Genomic DNA, 19,911 nt, shown 5'->3' with positions numbered 1-19,911 from the left:
CTATTAAGTCTCCCCTCATCCTCCGTCTTTCCAGGGAGAACAACCCCAGTTTACCCAATCTCTCCTCATAACTAAGCCCCTCCATACCAGGCAACATCCTGGTAAACCTCCTCTGTACTCTCTCCAAAGCCTCCACGTCCTTCTGATAGTGTGGCGACCAGAACTGGACGCAGTATTCCAAATGCGGCCGAACCAACGTTCTATACATCTGCAACATCAGACCCCAACTTTTATACTCTATGCCCCGTCCTATAAAGGCAAGCATGCCATATGCCTTCTTCACCACCTTCTCCACCTGTGACGTCACCTTCAAGGATCTGTGGACTTGCACACCCAGGTCCCTCTGCGTATCTATACCCTTTATGGTTCTGCCATTTATCGTATAGCTCCTCCCTACATTATTTCTACCAAAATGCATCACTTCGCATTCATCAGGATTGAACTCCATCTGCCATTTCTTTGCCCAAATTTCCAGCCTATCTATATCCTTCTGTAGCTTCTGACAATGCTCCTCACTATCTGCAAGTCCTGCCAATTTTGTGTCGTCCGCACACTTACTGATCACCCCAGTTACACTTTCTTCCAGATCATTTATATAAATCACAAACAGCAGAGGTCCCAATACAGAGCCCTGCGGAACACCACTAGTCACAGGCCTCCAGCCGGAAAAAGACCCTTCCACTACCACCCTCTGTCTTCTGTGACCAAGCCAGTTCTCCACCCATCTAGCCACCTCCCCCTTTATCCCATGAGATCCAACCTTTTTCACCAGCCTACCATGAGGGACTTTGTCAAACGCTTTACTAAAGTCCATATAGATGACATCCACGGCACTTCCCTCGTCAACCATTCTGGTCACTTCTTCAAAAAACTCCACCAGGTTAGTGAGGCATGACCTCCCTCTCACAAAACCATGCTGACTATCGTTAATGAGTTTATTCCTTTCTAAATGCGCATACATCCTATCTCTAAGAATCTTCTCCAACAACTTCCCCACCACGGACGTCAAGCTCACCGACCTATAATTACCTATCATTGCGTCTTGGAAGTGCAGCAGAGAGGGAGAGATTCGCGAGAGGAGTGCTGCGGGTAAGCGCTGTTATTTTTAACTTACTTTTTCGCGGGTTTTTTCTTTAAAAATATCTAAACCCGGAAGTGGTCGCGCAGGGAGGTCTGGGAGAGAGAGATTTTTTTTTAAAAAGTTACTCACCTCAGTGAATCGGCCTCATTGCGTCTTGGAAGTGCAGCAGAGAGGGAGAGATTCGCGAGAGGAGTGCTGCGGGTAAGCGCTGTTATTTTTAACTTACTTTTTCGCGGGTTTTTTCTTTAAAAATATCTAAACCCGGAAGTGGTCGCGCAGGGAGGTCTGGGAGAGAGAGATTTTTTTTTTTTCCCCAATAAATTGGAACAGAGAGGAATCCCGATACTCTACACTTGTAGAGTATCCCACCCTCCCTCCTCCTCTAACCTAAAAAAAAAGACCCAGTGAGAGCAGGGCTTTGGAGAAAACAGGAGGAGGAAAGGTAAGTTTAAAATTTTCATTCACTTTTTTTTTCCCTGTGTGTTTAAAGGGGCAATTATGAGTGTGAGGCCAGTATGTTGTTCCCAATGTAGGATGTGGGAGGTCCTGGAGGCTCCTAGCCTCCCGGAGGACCATATCTGTGCTGGGTGTGTTGAGCTGCGGTTCCTAAGGGACCATGTTAGGGAACTGGAATTGCAGCTCGAGGACCTTCGCCGGGTTAGGGATAGTGAGGAGGTCATTGACAGGAGCTATCGGCAGGTGGTCACACCGGGACCACGGGAGGAGGGTAACTGGGTAACAGTGAGGAAGGAGAAAACTCAGTTGATGGTGAGCACCCCGGTGGATGTGCCCCTTAATAATAAGTACTCCTGTCTGAGTACTACTGGGGTGGACAGCCCACCTGGGGGAAGCAGCGGTGGCAGTGTCTCTGGAGCTGAGCCTGGCCCAGTAGTGCAAAAGGGTAAGGAAAGGAGGGTAGTGCTAATTGGGGACTCTACGGTGAGGGGGTCAGATAGGCGTTTTTGCGGACAAAGACGGGACTCTCGGATGGTGGTTTGCCTCCCTGGTGCAGGGGTCCGGGATGTCTCTGGTCGAGTCCCAGAAATCCTGAAGGGGGAGGGAGAGGAGCCGAAGGTCGTGATGCATATAGGTACTGCTGACATAGGTAGGAAGAGGGAAGGGGTCATGAAAAGAGAATATAGGGAGTTAGGTAGACAGCTGAGAAAGAGGAATGCAAAGGTAGTAATCTCGGGATTGCTGCCTGTGCCGCGGGGGAGTGAGAACAGGAATCGGTGGAGAATGAATGCGTGGCTGAGGGACTGGAGCAAGGGACAAGGATTTGGGTACTTGGATCATTGGGACCTCTTTTGGGGCAGGTGTGACCTGTTTAAAAAAGACGGGTGGCACTTGAATCCCAGGGGGACCAATATCCTGGCGGGAAGGTTGGCTAAGGCTACTGGAGAGACTTTAAACTAGAAAGGTTGGGGGGAGGGAATCGGAATGAGGGGACTGAGAGCGAGGAGGTTAGCTCGCAAATAGATAAGGAATGTAAACAGGGTAAGAGGGAGGTTAGACGAGTGATGGAGAAGGGAAGTGCTCAGGCTGAAGGTCTGAGATGTGTCTATTTTAATGCCAGGAGTGTAGTGAATAAAGTGGATGAGCTTAGAGCGTGGATTGCTGCTTCGAATTGTGATGTGGTGGCCATTACGGAGACTTGGATGTCTCAAGGACAGGACTGGGTGCTTCAGGTGCCGGGTTTTAGATGTTTCAGGAAGGACAGGGAGGGAGGCAAGAGAGGGGGGGGAGTGGCACTGTTGATCAGGGATAGTGTCACGGCTGTAGAGAAGGTGGACGCCGTGGAGGGATTGACGACGGAGTCTCTGTGGGTGGAGGTTAGGAACAGGAAGGGGTCGGTAACTTTGCTGGGTGTTTTCTATAGGCCGCCCAATAGTAACAGAGATGTTGAGGAGCAGATGGGGAAACAGATCCTGGAGAGATGTAGGAATAACAGAGTTGTCGTGATGGGAGATTTTAATTTCCCAAACATAGATTGGAATATCCCTAGGGCTAGGGGTTTGGATGGAGAGGAGTTTGTTAGGTGTGTCCAGGAGAGTTTCCTGACACAGTATGTGGATAAGCCTACTAGAGGAGAGGCTGTACTTGATCTGGTGCTGGCTAATGAACCTGGACAGGTGGAGGATCTCTCGGTGGGTGAGCATCTTGGGGATAGCGATCATAATTCTATCTCCTTCACGATAGCATTGGAAAGAGATAGGATCAGGCAGGCTAGGAAAGTGTTTCTCTGGAGTAAAGGGAAATACAGTGTCATCAGGGAGGAAATTAGACGGGTAAATTGGAAGGAGGCATTCTTGGGGAAAAGTACCGAAGGAAAGTGGAGGATTTTCAAGGAATGTTTGTCTGGAGCTCTGCATGACAACGTTCCGATGAGACAGGGGGGTGTTGGTAGGGTACGGGAACCGTGGTGCACGAAGGTTGTGATGAACCTGGTGAATAAGAAAAGAGAGGCGTACAGAAGGTTCAGAGAGCTAGGAGGTGTTAAGGATTTAGAGGAGTATACGGGATGTAGGAAGGAGCTTAAGAAGGAAATTAGGAGAGCGAGAAGGGGTCATGAGAAGGCCTTGGCGGGTAAGATTAAGGAGAACCCCAAGGCTTTCTACAAATATGTCAAGAGTAAAAGGATGAGATGTGAAGGCATAGGACCCTTAAAAGGTGAAGGGGGAAAAGTTTGTGCGGAACCGTTAGAAATGGCGGAGCTGCTTAATGAATACTTTACCTCAGTATTCACGGTGGAAAGGGATCTGGGTGGTTGTACTGCTGGTTTGCGGTGGACAGAAAGGATCGAGCATGTGGACATAAAGAAAGAGGATGTGTTGGAACTATTGAATGGCATCAAGGTTGGTAAGTCGCCGGGACCGGATGGGATGTACCCCAGGTTACAGTGGGAGGCGAGGGAGGAGATTGCGGAGCCTTTGGCGATGATCTTTGCATCGTCGATGGAGACGGGAGAGGTTCCGGAGGATTGCAGATGTGGTCCCTATATTCAAGAAAGGGAACAGGGACAGCCCGGGAAATTACCGACCGGTGAGTCTAACCTCAGTGGTTGGTAAGTTGATGGAGAGGATCCTGAGAGACAGGATTTATGATCATCTAGAGAAGTTTAGTATGATCAAAAGTAGTCAGCACGGCTTTGTCAAGGGCAGGTCGTGCCTTACGAGCCTGGTTGAGTTCTTTGAAAATGTGACCAAACACATTGACGAAGGAAGAGCGGTGGATGTGGTCTCTATGGACTTCAGCAAGGCGTTCGATAAGGTCCCCCATGCAAGACTTCTTGAGAAAGTGAGAGGGCATGGGATCCAAGGGGCTGTTGCCTTGTGGATCCAGAACTGGCTTGCCTGCAGAAGGCAGAGAGTGGCTGTGGAGGGGTCTTTCTCTGCATGGAGGTCAGTGACCAGTGGAGTGCCCCAGGGATCTGTTCTGGGACCCTTGCTGTTTGTCATTTTCATAAATGACCTGGATGAGGAAGTGGAGGGATGGGTTGGTAGGTTTGCTGACGACACCAAGGTAGGTGGTGTTGTGGATAGTTTGGAGGGATGTCAGAAGTTGCAGCGAGACATAGATAGAATGCAAGACTGGGCGGAGAAGTGGCAGATGGACTTCAACCCGGATAAGTGTGTGGTGATCCATTTTGGCAGATCCAATGGGATGAAGCAGCAATATAATATGAAGGGTACCATTCTTAGCAGTGTAGAGGATCAGAAGGACCTTGGGGTCCGGGTCCATAGGACTCTTAAATCGGCCTCGCAGGTGGAGGATGCGGTCAAGAAGGCGTACGGCGTACTGGCCTTCATTAATCGAGGGATTGAGTTTAGGAGTCGGGAGATAATGCTGCAGCTTTATAGGACCCTGGTTAGACCCCACTTGGAGTACTGCGCGCAGTTCTGGTCACCTCATTACAGGAAAGATGTTGAAGCCATTGAAAGGGTGCAGAGGAGATTTACAAGGATGTTGCCTGGATTGGGGGGCATGCCTTATGAGGATAGAACATAGAACATAGAAAGCCACAGCACAAACAGGCCCTTCGGCCCACAAGTTGCGCCGATCACATCCCCACCTCTAGGCCTATCTATAGCCCTCAATCCCATTAAATCCCATGTACTCATCCAGAAGTCTCTTAAAAGACCCCAACGAGTTTGCCTCCACCACCACCGACGTCAGCCGATTCCACTCACCCACCACCCTCTGAGTGAAAAACTTACCCCTGACATCTCCTCTGTACCTACCCCCCAGCACCTTAAACCTGTGTCCTCTCGTAGCAACCATTTCAGCCCTTGGAAATAGCCTCTGAGAGTCTACCCTATCCAGACCTCTCAACATCTTGTAAACCTCTATCAGGTCACCTCTCATCCTTCGTCTCTCCAGGGAGAAGAGACCAAGCTCCCTCAACCTATCCTCATAAGGCATGCCCCCCAATCCAGGCAACATCCTTGTAAATCTCCTCTGCACCCTTTCAATGGCTTCAACATCTTTCCTGTAATGAGGTGACCAGAACTGCGCGCAGTACTCCAAGTGGGGTCTAACCAGGGTCCTATAAAGCTGCAGCATTATCTCCCGACTCCTAAACTCAATCCCTCGATTAATGAAGGCCAGTACGCCGTACGCCTTCTTGACCGCATCCTCCACCTGCGAGGCCGATTTAAGAGTCCTATGGACCCGGACCCCAAGGTCCTTCTGATCCTCTACACTGCTAAGAATGGTACCCTTCATATTATACTGCTGCTTCATCCCATTGGATCTGCCAAAATGGATCACCACACACTTATCCGGGTTGAAGTCCATCTGCCACTTCTCCGCCCAGTCTTGCATTCTATCTATGTCTCGCTGCAACTTCTGACATCCCTCCAAACTATCCACAACACCACCTACCTTGGTGTCGTCAGCAAACTTACCAACCCATCCCTCCACTTCCTCATCCAGGTCATTTATGAAAATGACAAACAGCAAGGGTCCCAGAACAGATCCCTGGGGCACTCCACTGGTCACTGACCTCCATGCAGAGAAAGACCCCTCCACAGCCACTCTCTGCCTTCTGCAGGCAAGCCAGTTCTGGATCCACAAGGCAACAGCCCCTTGGATCCCATGCCCTCTCACTTTCTCAAGAAGTCTTGCATGGGGGGCCTTATCGAACGCCTTGCTGAAGTCCATATAGACCACATCCACCGCTCTTCCTTCGTCAATGTGTTTGGTCACATTTTCAAAGAACTCAACCAGGCTCGTAAGGCACGACCTGCCCTTGGTTGAGGGAGCTTGGTCTCTTCTCCCTGGAGAGACGAAGGATGAGAGGTGACCTGATAGAGGTTTACAAGATGTTGAGAGGTCTGGATAGGGTAGACTCTCAGAGGCTATTTCCAAGGGCTGAAATGGTTGCTACGAGAGGACACAGGTTTAAGGTGCTGGGGGGTAGGTACAGAGGAGATGTCAGGGGTAAGTTTTTCACTCAGAGGGTGGTGGGTGAGTGGAATCGGCTGACGTCGGTGGTGGTGGAGGCAAACTCGTTGGGGTCTTTTAAGAGACTTCTGGATGAGTACATGGGATTTAATGGGATTGAGGGCTATAGATAGGCCTAGAGGTGGGGATGTGATCGGCGCAACCTGTGGGCCGAAGGGCCTGTTTGTGCTGTGGCTTTCTATGTTCTATGTCTATGTTCTACCCGGGTTATCCTTCCTCCCCTTCTTAAATAACAGGACCACATTAGCTATCCTCCAATCCTCTGGGACCTCACCTGCGTCCAGTGACGAGACAAAGATTTGCGTCAGAGGCCCAGCGATTTCATCTCTCGTCTCCCTGAGCAGCCTTGGATAGATTCCATCAGGCCCTGGGGATTTGTCAGTCTTTATATTCTCTAACAAACCTAACACTTCCTCCCTTGTAATGGAGATTTTCTCCAACGGTTCAACACTCCCCTCCGAGACACTCCCAGTCAACACATCCCTCTCCTTTGTGAATACCGACGCAAAGTATTCATTTAGGATCTCCCCTACTTCTTTGGGCTCCAAGCATAATTCCCCACTTTTGTCCCTGAGAGGTCCGATTTTTTCCCTGACAACCCTTTTGTTCCTAACGTATGAATAAAATGCCTTGGGATTCTCCTTAATCCTGTCTGCCAAGAACATTTCGTGACCCCTTTTTGCTCTTCTAATTCCCCGTTTGAGTTCTTTCCTACTTTCTTTATACTCCTAGAATCATAGAATCATAGAAACTCTACAGTGCAGAAGGAGGCCATTCGGCCCATCGAGTCTGCACCGACCACAATCCCACCCGAGCCCTACCCCCACATATTTACCCGCTAATCCCTCTAACCTACACATCCCAGGACTCTAAGGGGCAATTTTTAACCTGGCCAATCAACCTAACCCGCACATCTTTGGACTGTGGGAGGAAACCGGAGCACCCGGAGGAAACCCACGCAGACACGAGGAGAATGTGCAAACTCCACACAGACAGTGACCCGAGCCGGGAATCGAACCCGGGACCCTGGAGCTGTGAAGCAGCAGTGCTAACCACTGTGCCACCGTGCCGCTCCTCCAGAGCTCCCTCCGTTTTTTGCTGCCTGGACCTAACATACGCCTCTTTTCTTTTTGACCAGTCCCTCAATTTCCCTGGTTATCCACGGTTCCCGAATCTTACCCTTCCTATCCTTTTTTACAGGCACATGCCTGTCCTGTAGCCCTAACAACTGTTCCTTAAAAGACTCCCACATGCCAGATGTGGATTTACCCTCAAACAGCCTCTCCCAATCAACAGCTGCCAATTTCTGCCTAATCCCACTAAAGTTAGCCTTCCCCCAATCCAACACCTTACCCTTGGGACACCACTCATACTTTTCCATCACTATCCTAAAGCTAACAGAATTGTGGTCACTATTTGCCACATGTTCCCCTACCGAAACTTTGAAGGCCTGACCGGGCTCATTCCCCAGTACTAGGTCCAGTATCGCCCCCTCTCTAGTCGGGCTATCTACATAATGTTCCAAAGAACCCTCCTGTACGCATTTTACAAATTCCTCCCCATTCAGAGTCCCTGCTCTCTGCGATTTCCAGTCTATACCAGGGAAATTGAAGTCTCCCACTACAACAACCCTATTTTTCCTGCACCTATCCAGTATCTCCTGACATATCTGTTCTTCCACTTCCCTTGGGCTGTTGGGGGGCCTGTAGTACACCCCCAACATAGTGACTGCGCCCTTCCTGTTTCTAAGCTCCACCCAGAGTGACTCGTTACACGACCCCTCTGAATTGTCCTCCCTCTGCACCGCTGTAATATGCTCTCCAACTAATACTGCTACTCCCCCACCTCTTTTGGCCCCTCCTCTGTCTCGCCTAAAACACTTGTACCCCGGAATATTCAGCTGCCACATCCTTCTTATAGTGAGGTGACCAGAACTGCACACAATATTCCCTCTTTCTGGATACGCTCTTTTTGGTCCCAGAGGCAAAAAGAACACCCTCTGTGTTCTTATCCATGAAGTTGGTATCAAATATAACATGTCATTGATAGATATTTGCTTCACTGAATTGATATTGTTAAGCTATAATACACACTTACTTGTACTCAGTCGGTAAACTTTGGCACGATGTGATCCAAATTTCTGAGACTCTGCTGAACTTCTATTTTCTGGTTCCCATACTTCCGCCTCAGATTCTGTTGTTCTCGATCCTGCATCTGACACATCACCTTCTTCGCCTTCTGTGCTGTTACGATACGGCCTACGGTGCCAGTTTTCAACAGCTTGCCTCCGTAGAGCTGTACTCCGAGATATGGGATCCCTGACACACTTACTCTCTGAGTTGCGGCTTTGTTTATGATAATAGATCCTCGCAGGAGTTTGTTCAATGTGCTGCATATCTACAGATGGTGTAAAACTGTCACTATCATAGCATCGTGACACATGTGCTGCTGGTTTTGGTCTGGCGGAAACAGGAAGAACACAAAAAAGGAAAGTTAATAGATCTCCACAGCTGAAAAAATTTCATATTTAAAAATAAATTACTCATTATATTACATAAGAACATAAGAAACAGGAGCAAGAGTAGGCCATCTAGCCCCTCGAGCCTGCCCCGCCATTCAATAAGATCATGGCTGATCTGAAGTGAATTAGTTCCACTTACCCGCCTGCTCCCCATAACCCTTAATTCCCCTTCCGATCAGAAATCCATCTATCCGTGACTTAAACATATTCAACAAGGTAGCCTCCACCACTTCAGTGGGCAGAGAATTCCAGAGATTCACCACCCTCTGAGAGGGTTTATTAACCATTAGTTCTATAATTCCAAACTCTAAATATTAAATTGTGTGGACAATCCAAGTATATAAACATAGAAACTAGAAGCAGGAGGAGGCTATTCGGCCCTTCGAGCCTGTTCCGCCATTCATCTTGATCATGGCAGGTCATCAAATTCAATATCCTGATCCCCCCTTCCTCCCATATCCCTTGATCCCCTTAGCCCCAAGAGTAATATCGAATTTCTTCTTGAAATCAGACAACGTTTTGGCCTCAACTACATTCTGTGGGAGTGAATTCCACATATTCACCACCCTCTGGGTGAAGAGATTTCCTCAGTCCTAAAAGGTTTACCTTTTGTGAGATATTGTGAGCCTAGTCAAAGAGAAAAAGGAAGCATTTGTCAAAGCAAGGAGGCTGGGAACACATGAAGCAAGTGTGGAATACAAGGAAAATAGAAAGAAACTTAAGCAAGGAGTAAGAAGGGCTAAAAGGGGTCATGAAAAAGCATTGGCCAGCAGGATTAAGTAAAATCCCAAGGCTTTTTATACATATATAAAGAGCAAGAGCCTGGCCAGGGAGAGGGTTGGCCGATTCAAGGACAAGGGAGGGAATCTATGAATGGAGCCAGAGGAAATGGGTGAGGTATTAAATGAGTACTTTGCATCAGTATTCACCTTGGAGAAGGACTTATAGAGTCATAGAGTCATAGAGATTTACAGCATGGAAACAGGCCCTTCAGCCCAACTTGTCCATGCCACAATTTTTTTTAAAAGCCCCAAGCTAATCCCAATTGCCTGCATTTGGCCCATATCCATCTATACCCATCGTACCCATGTAACTGTCTAAATGCTTTTTAAAATACAAAATTGTACCCGCCTCGACTATTACTTCTGGCAGCTTGTTCCAGACACTTACCACCCTCTATGTGAAAAAATTACCCCTCTGGACACTTTTGTATCTCTCCCTTCTCACCCGTTAAAAGTCACGACCGTATCCGCTTCCATTACCTCCCCCAGCAACGGGTTCCAGGCACCCACTACTCTCTGTGTAAAAAATCTGCCTCGTACATCTCCTTTAAACCTTGCACCTCGCACCTTAAACCTATGCCCCCGAGTAATTGACTCTTCCACCCTGGAAAAAACATAGTGACTGCGCCCTTCCTGTTTCTGAGCTCCACCCACAGTGACTCGTTACACGACCCCTCTGAATTGTCCTGTAACCTGTAACAGTAACCTGTTATCTCTGGTTTGTTATCCGTGCCACGTGATAGTGAGGAGAGGAACAGGGAGAGAGAGCAATTGAACACATGGCTACAGGGATGGTGCAGGAGGGAGGGACTCAGATACCTGGACAATTGGGGCTCATTCTGGGGTAGGTGGGACCTAGAACATAGAACATAGAACATTACAGCGCAGAACAGGCCCTTCGGCCCACGATGTTGCACCGACCAGTTAAAAAAAAAAACTGTGACCCTCCAACCTAAACCAATTTCTTTTCGTCCATGAACCTATCTACGGATCTCTTAAACGCCCCCAAACTAGGCGCATTTACTACTGATGCTGGCAGGGCATTCCAATCCCTCACCACCCTCTGGGTAAAGAACCTACCCCTGACATCGGTTCTATAACTACCCCCCCTCAATTTAAAGCCATGCCCCCTCGTGCTGGATTTCTCCATCAGAGGAAAAAGGCTATCACTATCCACCCTATCTAAACCTCTAATCATCTTATATGTTTCAATAAGATCCCCTCTTAGCCGCCGCCTTTCCAGCGAAAACAATCCCAAATCCCTCAGCCTCTCCTCATAGGATCTCCCCTCCATACCAGGCAACATCCTGGTAAACCTCCTCTGCACCCTCTCCAAAGCCTCCACATCCTTCCTGTAATGTGGGGACCAGAACTGCACACAGTACTCCAAGTGCGGCCGCACCAGAGTTGTGTACAGTTGCAACATAACGCTACGACTCCTAAATTCAATCCCCCTACCAATAAACGCCAAGACACCATATGCCTTCTTAACAACCTTATCTACTTGATTCCCAACTTTCAGGGATCTATGCACACATACACCTAGATCCCTCTGCTCCTCCACACTATTCAAAGTCCTCCCGTTAGCCCTATACTCAACACATCTGTTATTCCTACCAAAGTGAATTACCTCACACTTCTCCGCATTAAACTCCATCCGCCACCTCTCGGCCCAACTTTGCAACCTGTCTAAGTCTTCCTGCAAACTACGACACCCTTCCTCACTGTCTACCACACCACCGACTTTGGTGTCATCAGCAAATTTGCTAATCCACCCAACTATACCCTCATCCAGATCATTAATAAATATTACAAACAGCAGTGGCCCCAAAACAGATCCCTGAGGTACACCACTTGTAACCGCACTCCATGATGAATATTTACTATCAACCACCACCCTCTGTTTCCTATCCGCTAGCCAATTCCTGATCCAATTTCCTAGATCACCCCCAATCCCATACATCTGCATTTTCTGCAGAAGCCTACCATGGTGAACCTTATCAAACGCCTTACTAAAATCCATATATACCACGTCCACTGCCTTGCCCCCATCCACCTCCTTGGTCACTTTCTCAAAAAACTCAATAAGGTTAGTAAGGCACGACCTACCTGCCACAAAACCATGCTGACTATCACCTATCAATTCATTACTCTCCAAATAACTATAAATCCTATCCCTTATAATTTTTTCCAACATCTTGCCGACAACAGAAGTGAGACTCACCGGTCTATAATTCCCGGGGAAGTCTCTGTTCCCCTTCTTAAACAATGGGACAACATTCGCTAACCTCCAATCTTCTGGTACTATACCAGAGGCCAACGACGACCTGAAGATCAGAGCCAGAGGCTCTGCAATCACTTCTCTTGCCTCCCAGAGAATCCTTGGATAAATCCCATCCGGACCAGGGGATTTATCTATTTTCAGACCCTCCAGAATATCCTGCACATCCTCCTTATCAACTGTAATACTGTCTATTCTACTCCCTTGCAACCCAGTGTCCTCCTCAGCTATATTCATGTCCCCTTGCGTGAACACCGAAGAGAAATATTGGTTCAATGCTTCACCAATCTCCTCCGGTTCCACACATAACTTCCCTCTGCCATCTATAACTGGCCCTAAACTTGCCCTAACCAACCTTCTGTTCTTGACATACCTATAGAACGCCTTAGGATTCTCTTTAACCCTATCCGCCAAAGTCTTCTCATGTCCCCTTTTAGCCCTTCTAAGCTCGCTCTTCAACTCCCTCTTAGCCAATCTAAAGCTTTCTAGTGCACTACCCGAGTGCTCACGTCTCATCCGAACATAAGCCTCCTTTTTCTTTTTAACCAACAAAGAAACTTTTTTGGTGCACCACGGTTCCCTAGCCCTACCAATTCCTCCTTGCCTGACAGGGACATACCTATCACAGACTCGCAGTAGCTGCTCCTTGAAAAAACTCCACATGTCGGACGTTCCCAGTCCCTGTAATCTCCTAGTCCAACCTATGTTTCCTAATTCTCTCCTAATAGCCTCATAATTACCCTTCCCCCAGCTAAAACCACTGGCCCGAGGTTCATGCCTATCCCTTTCCATCACTAAGGTGAACGTAACCGAATTGTGGTCACTATCACCAAAATGCACACCAACTTCCAAGTCTAGCACCTGGTCTGGCTCATTTCCCAGCACCAGATCCAATATAGCCTCACCTCTAGTTGGCCTGTCTACATACTGAGTCAAAAAACCTTCCTGCACGCTTTGAACAAAAACTGACCCCTCTAATGAGCTAGAGCTATAACAATTCCAGTCAATATTAGTCAAGTTAAAATCCCCCATAACAATTGCCCTATTACTTTCACTCCTAAGCAGGATTGACTCCGCAATCCTTTCCTCAACCTCTCTAGAACTTTTAGGAGGTCTATAAAAGACTCCCAACAGGGTGACCTCTCCTCTCCTATTTCTAATCTCCGCCCATACTACCTCAACAGATAAGTCCTCATCAAACCTCCTCTCTGACACTGTGATACAATCTCTGACCAATAATGCTACCCCTCCCCCTCTTCTACCTCCTTCCCTACTTCGACTAAAACATTTGAACCCCGGGACCTGCAGCATCCATTCCTGCCCCTGCTCTATCCATGTCTCTGAAATAGCCACAACATCGAAGTCCCAGGTACTGATCCACGCTGCAAGTTCACCCACTTTATTGCGAATACTCCTGGCATTGAAGTATACACATTTCAAACCCTGCTCCACCCCACCTCTGCAATGCCGTGCATTGCAGTCCCCATCCATGCATCCCTCACTTTCAGCCCCACTACTCAGGATCCTCTACAAACGGGATGGTCTCCACCTGAACCAGAGGGGTAACAATATCATGGGGGGGGAAATTTGCTAATGCTCTTCGAGAGGGTTTAAACTAATTCAGCAGGGGAATGGGAACCTGAATTGTAGATCCAGTGTACAGGAGGCTGAGAGTAGTGAGGTCATGGATAAGGTTTCAGCGTCGCAGGAGTGTACTGGCAGGCAGGAAGGTGGTTTGAAGTGTGTATACTTCAATGCCAGAAGCATCCAGAATAAGGTGGGTGAGCTTGCAGCATGGGTTGGTACCTGGGATTTCGATGTTGTGGCCATCTCGGAGACATGGATAGAGCAGGGACAGGAATGGTTGTTGCAGGTTCCGGGGTTTAGATGTTTCAGTAAGAGCAGGGAAGGTGGTAAAAGAGGGGGAGGTGTGGCATTGTTAGTCAAGGACAGTATTACGGTAGCAGAAATGACGTTTGATGAGAACTCGTCTACTTAGGTAGTATGGGCTGAGGTTAGAAACAGGAAAGGAGAGGTCACCCTGTTGGGAGTTTTCTATAGGCCTCCGAAAAGTTCCAGAGGTGTAGAGGAAAGGATTGCAAAGATGATTCTGGATCGGAGCGAAAGTAACAGGGTAGTTGTTATGCGGGACTATAACTTTGCAAATATTGACTGGAAAAGCTATAGTTCGAGCACTTTACATGGGTCAGTTTTTGTCCAATGTGTGCAGGAAGGCTTCCTGACACAGTATGTAGATAGGCCAACAAGAGGCGAGGCCACATTGGATTTGGTACTGGGTAATGAATCAGACCAGGTCTTAGATTTGGAGGTAGGGGAGCACTTTGGTGATAGTGACCACAATTCGGTTACATTTACTTTAGCAATGGAAAGGAATAGGTATCATAGAAGAAATCATAGAAACCCTACAGTACAGAAAGAGGCCATTCGGCCCATCGAGTCTGCACCGACCACAATCCCACCCAGGCCCTACCCCCATATCGCTCCATATTTTACCCGCTAATCCCTCTAATCTACGCATCCCAGGACACTAAGGGGCAATTTTAGTATGGCCAATCAACCTATCCCGCACATCTTTGGACTGTGGGAGGAAACCGGAGCACCCGGAGGAAACCCACGCAGACACGAGGAGAATGTGCAAACTCCACACAGACAGTGACCCGAGCCGGGAATCGAACCCAGGTCCCTGGAGCTGTGAAGCAGCAGTGCTAACCACTGTGCTACCGTGCCATACCGTACCGTATATACCGAAGGGCAAGAGTTATAGCTGGGGGAAAGGAAATTATGATGCGATTAGGTGAGATTTAGGATGCATAGGTTGGGGAAGGAAACTGCAGGGGATGGGCACAATTGAAATGTGGAGCTTGTTCAAGGAACAGCTACTGGGTGTCCTTTATAAGTATGTACCAGTCAGGCAGGGAGGAAGTGGTCGAGTGAGGGAACCGTGGTTTACTAAAGAAGTTGAATCTCTTGTGAAGAGGAAGAAGGAGACTTATGTAAAGATGAGACGTGAAGGCTCAGTTAGGGCGCTTGAGAGTTACAAGTTAGCCAGGAAGGACCTAAAGAGAGAGCTAAGAAGAGCCAGGAGGGGACATGAGAAGTCTTTGGCAGGTAGGATCAAGGAAAACCCTAAAGCCTCCTCTAGGTATGTCAGGAATAAAAGAATGACCAGGGTAAGATTAGGGCCAGTCAAGGACAGAAGTGGGAAGTTGTGCGTGGAGCCTGAACAGATAGGAGAGGCGCTAAATGAATATTTTTAGTCAGTATTCACGCAGGAAAAAGACAACGTTGTCGAGGAGAATACTGAAATACAGGGTATTGGACTAGATGGGATTGAGGTTAATAAGGAGGAGGTGTTAGCAATTCTGGAAAGTGTGAAAATAGATAAGTCCCCTGGGCCGGATGGGATTTATCCCAGGATTCTCTGGGAGGCTCGGGAGGAGATTGCAGAGAACATAAGAACATAAGAAATAGGAGCAGGAGTAGGCCATCTAGCCCCTCGAGCCTGCCCCGCCATTCAATAAGATCATGGCTGATCTGACGTGGATCAGTACCACTTACCCGCCTGATCCCCATAACCCTTAATTCCCTTACCGATCAGGAATCCATCCATCCGCGCTTTAAACATATTCAGCGAGGTAGCCTCCACCACCTCAGTGGGCAGAGAATTCCAGAGATTCACCACCCTCTGGGAGAAGAAGTTCCTCCTCAACTCTGTCTTAAACCGACCCCCCTTTATTTTGAGGCTGTGTCCTCTAGTTTTAACTTCCTTACTAAGTGGAAAGAATCTCTCCGCCTCCACCCGATCCAGCCCCCGCATTATCTTATAAGTCTCCATAAGATCCCCCCTCATCCTTCTAAACTCCAACGAGTACAAACCCAATCTCCTCAGCCTCTCCTCATAATCCAAACCCCTCATCTCCGGTATCAACCTGGTGAACCTTCTCTGCACTCCCTCCAATGCCAATATATCCTTCCTCATATAAGGGGACCAATACTGCACACAGTATTTCAGCTGCAGCCTCACCAATGCCCTGTACAGGTGCATCAAGACATCCCTGCTTTTATATTCTATCCCCCTTGCGATATAGGCCAACATCCCATTTGCCTTCTTGATCACCTGTTGTACCTGCATACTGGGCTTTTGCGTCTCATGCACAAGGACCCCCAGGTCCCTTTGCACGGTAGCATGTTTTAATTTGTTTCCATTGAGATAGTAATCCCATTTGTTATTATTTCCTCCAAAGTGTATAACCTCGCATTTATCAACGTTATACTCCATTTGCCATATCCTCGCCCACTCACTCAGCCTGTCCAAATCTCTCTGCAGGTCTTCTCCGTCCTCCACACGATTCACTTTTCCACTTATCTTTGTGTCGTCTGCAAACTTCGTTACCCTACACTCCATCCCCTCCTCCAGATCATCTATATAAATGGTAAACAGTTGCGGCCCGAGTACCGATCCCTGCGGCACACCACTAGTTACCTTCCTCCAACTGGAAAAACACCCATTTATTCCGACTCTTTGCTTCCTGTCAGATAGCCAGTCCCCAATCCACTTTAACACACTACCCCCAACTCCGTGTGCCCTAATCTTCTTCAGCAGCCTTTTATGGGGCACCTTATCAAACGCCTTTTGGAAATCCAAAAACACCGCATCCACCGGTTCTCCTCCATCAACCGCCCCAGAGCCTTTGGCTTTGATTTTTATGTCGTCATTGTCTACAGGAATAGTGTCAGAAGACTGGAGGATCGCAGATGTTGTCCCCTTGTTCAAGAAGGGGAGTAGAGACAACCCTGGTAATTATAGACCAGTGAGCCTTACTTCTGTTGTGGGCAAAGTTTTGGAAAGGATGATAAGAGATAGGATTTATAATCATCTAGAAAGGAATAATTTGATTAGGGATAGTCAACACGGTTTTGTGAAGGGTAGGTCGTGCCTCACAAACCTTATTGAGTTCTTTGAGAAGGTGACCAAAGAGGTGGATGAGGGTAAAGCAGTTTCAGTAAAGCGTTTGATAAGGTTCCCCACGGTAAGCTATTGCAAAAGATATGGAGGCATGGGATTGAGGGTGATTTAGCGGTTTGGATCAGGAATTGGCTAGCTGTATGAAGACAGAGGGTGGTGTTTGATGGGAAATGTTCATCCTGGAGTTCAGTTACTAGTGGTGTATCGCAAGGATCTGTTTTGGGGCCACTGCTGTTTGTCATTTTTATTAATGACCTGGATGAGGGTGTGGAAGGATGGGTTAGTAAATTTGCAGATGACACTAAAGTCGGTGGAGTTGTGGACAGTGCGGAAGGTTGTTGCAGGTTACAGAGGGACATAGATAAGCTGCAGTGCTGGGCTGAGAGGTGGCAAATGGAGTTCAATGCAGAAAAGTGTGGTGATTCACTTTGGAAGGAGTAACAGGATTACAGAGTACTGGGCTAATGGTAAGATACTTGGTAGTGTGGATGAACAGAGAGATCTCGGTGTCCATGTGCATAGATCCCTGAAAGTTGGCACCCAGGTTGATATGGTTGTTAAGAACGCATACGGTATGTTAGCTTTTATTGGTAGTGGGATTGGGTTTCGGAGCCATGAGGTCATGTTGTAACTGTACAAAACTCTGGTGCGGCCATACTTGGAGCATTGCGTACAGTTCTGGTCGCCGCATTATAGGAAGGATAGAACATAGAACAGTACAGCAAAGAACAGGCCCTTCGGCCCACGATGTTGTGCCGAGCTTTATCTGAAACCAAGATCAAGATTAGGATGTGGAAGCATTGGAAAGGGTGCAGAGGAGATTTAATAGGATGTTGCCTGGTATGTGGGAAGGTCTTATGAGGAACGGCTGAGGGACTTGAGGTTGTTTTCGTTAGAGAGAAGAAAGTTAAGAGGTGACTTAATAGAGGCATACAAGATGATCAGAGGATTAGATAGGGTGGACAGTGAGAGCCTTTTTCCTCGGATGGTGATGGCTAACACGAGGGGACATAGCTTTAAATTGAGGAGTGATAGATATAGAACATAGAACATAGAACATAGAACATTACAGCGCAGAACAGGCCCTTCGGCCCACGATGTTGCACCGACCAGTTAAAAAAAAACTGTGACCCTCCAACCTAAACCAATTTCTTTTCGTCCATGAACCTATCTACGGATCTCTTAAACGCCCCCAAACTAGGCGCATTTACTACTGATGCTGGCAGGGCATTCCAATCCCTCACCACCCTCTGGGTAAAGAACCTACCCCTGACATCGGTTCTATAACTACCCCCCCTCAATTTAAAGCCATGCCCCCTCGTGCTGGATTTCTCCATCAGAGGAAAAAGGCTATCACTATCCACCCTATCTAAACCTCTAATCATCTTATATGTTTCAATAAGATCCCCTCTTAGCCGCCGCCTTTCCAGCGAAAACAATCCCAAATCCCTCAGCCTCTCCTCATAGGATCTCCCCTCCATACCAGGCAACATCCTGGTAAACCTCCTCTGCACCCTCTCCAAAGCCTCCACATCCTTCCTGTAATGTGGGGACCAGAACTGCACACAGTACTCCAAGTGCGGCCGCACCAGAGTTGTGTACAGTTGCAACATAACGCTACGACTCCTAAATTCAATCCCCCTACCAATAAACGCCAAGACACCATATGCCTTCTTAACAACCTTATCTACTTGATTCCCAACTTTCAGGGATCTATGCACACATACACCTAGATCCCTCTGCTCCTCCACACTATTCAAAGTCCTCCCGTTAGCCCTATACTCAACACATCTGTTATTCCTACCAAAGTGAATTACCTCACACTTCTCCGCATTAAACTCCATCCGCCACCTCTCGGCCCAACTTTGCAACCTGTCTAAGTCTTCCTGCAAACTACGACACCCTTCCTCACTGTCTACCACACCACCGACTTTGGTGTCATCAGCAAATTTGCTAATCCACCCAACTATACCCTCATCCAGATCATTAATAAATATTACAAACAGCAGTGGCCCCAAAACAGATCCCTGAGGTACACCACTTGTAACCGCACTCCATGATGAATATTTACTATCAACCACCACCCTCTGTTTCCTATCCGCTAGCCAATTCCTGATCCAATTTCCTAGATCACCCCCAATCCCATACATCTGCATTTTCTGCAGAAGCCTACCATGGTGAACCTTATCAAACGCCTTACTAAAATCCATATATACCACGTCCACTGCCTTGCCCCCATCCACCTCCTTGGTCACTTTCTCAAAAAACTCAATAAGGTTAGTAAGGCACGACCTACCTGCCACAAAACCATGCTGACTATCACCTATCAATTCATTACTCTCCAAATAACTATAAATCCTATCCCTTATAATTTTTTCCAACATCTTGCCGACAACAGAAGTGAGACTCACCGGTCTATAATTCCCGGGGAAGTCTCTGTTCCCCTTCTTAAACAATGGGACAACATTCGCTAACCTCCAATCTTCTGGTACTATACCAGAGGCCAACGACGACCTGAAGATCAGAGCCAGAGGCTCTGCAATCACTTCTCTTGCCTCCCAGAGAATCCTTGGATAAATCCCATCCGGACCAGGGGATTTATCTATTTTCAGACCCTCCAGAATATCCTGCACATCCTCCTTATCAACTGTAATACTGTCTATTCTACTCCCTTGCAACCCAGTGTCCTCCTCAGCTATATTCATGTCCCCTTGCGTGAACACCGAAGAGAAATATTGGTTCAATGCTTCACCAATCTCCTCCGGTTCCACACATAACTTCCCTCTGCCATCT

The 19,911-nt window shown here is 47.8% G+C and overlaps 1 protein-coding gene across 1 annotated transcript in view; it reads right to left on the bottom strand.

Annotated features, from left to right (window-relative positions):
- The window catches only part of fbxo41 (F-box protein 41), a 280,638-nt gene that overhangs the window by 137,321 nt on the left and 123,406 nt on the right, over window positions 1-19,911 (bottom strand). The window contains exon 4 of the mRNA XM_078204808.1: window positions 8,645-9,006. Within this exon, the coding sequence (XP_078060934.1) occupies window positions 8,645-9,006 (362 nt within the window). The remainder of the gene's footprint in view (window positions 1-8,644; window positions 9,007-19,911) is intronic.

Source organism: Mustelus asterias, unplaced genomic scaffold (genome assembly GCF_964213995.1).
Source record: "Mustelus asterias unplaced genomic scaffold, sMusAst1.hap1.1 HAP1_SCAFFOLD_458, whole genome shotgun sequence".
NCBI classification, from domain to species: Eukaryota; Metazoa; Chordata; class Chondrichthyes; order Carcharhiniformes; family Triakidae; genus Mustelus; species Mustelus asterias.
Note: the sequence above shows the minus strand (reverse complement) of the source record. Positions and strands in the feature narration are given on the sequence as shown.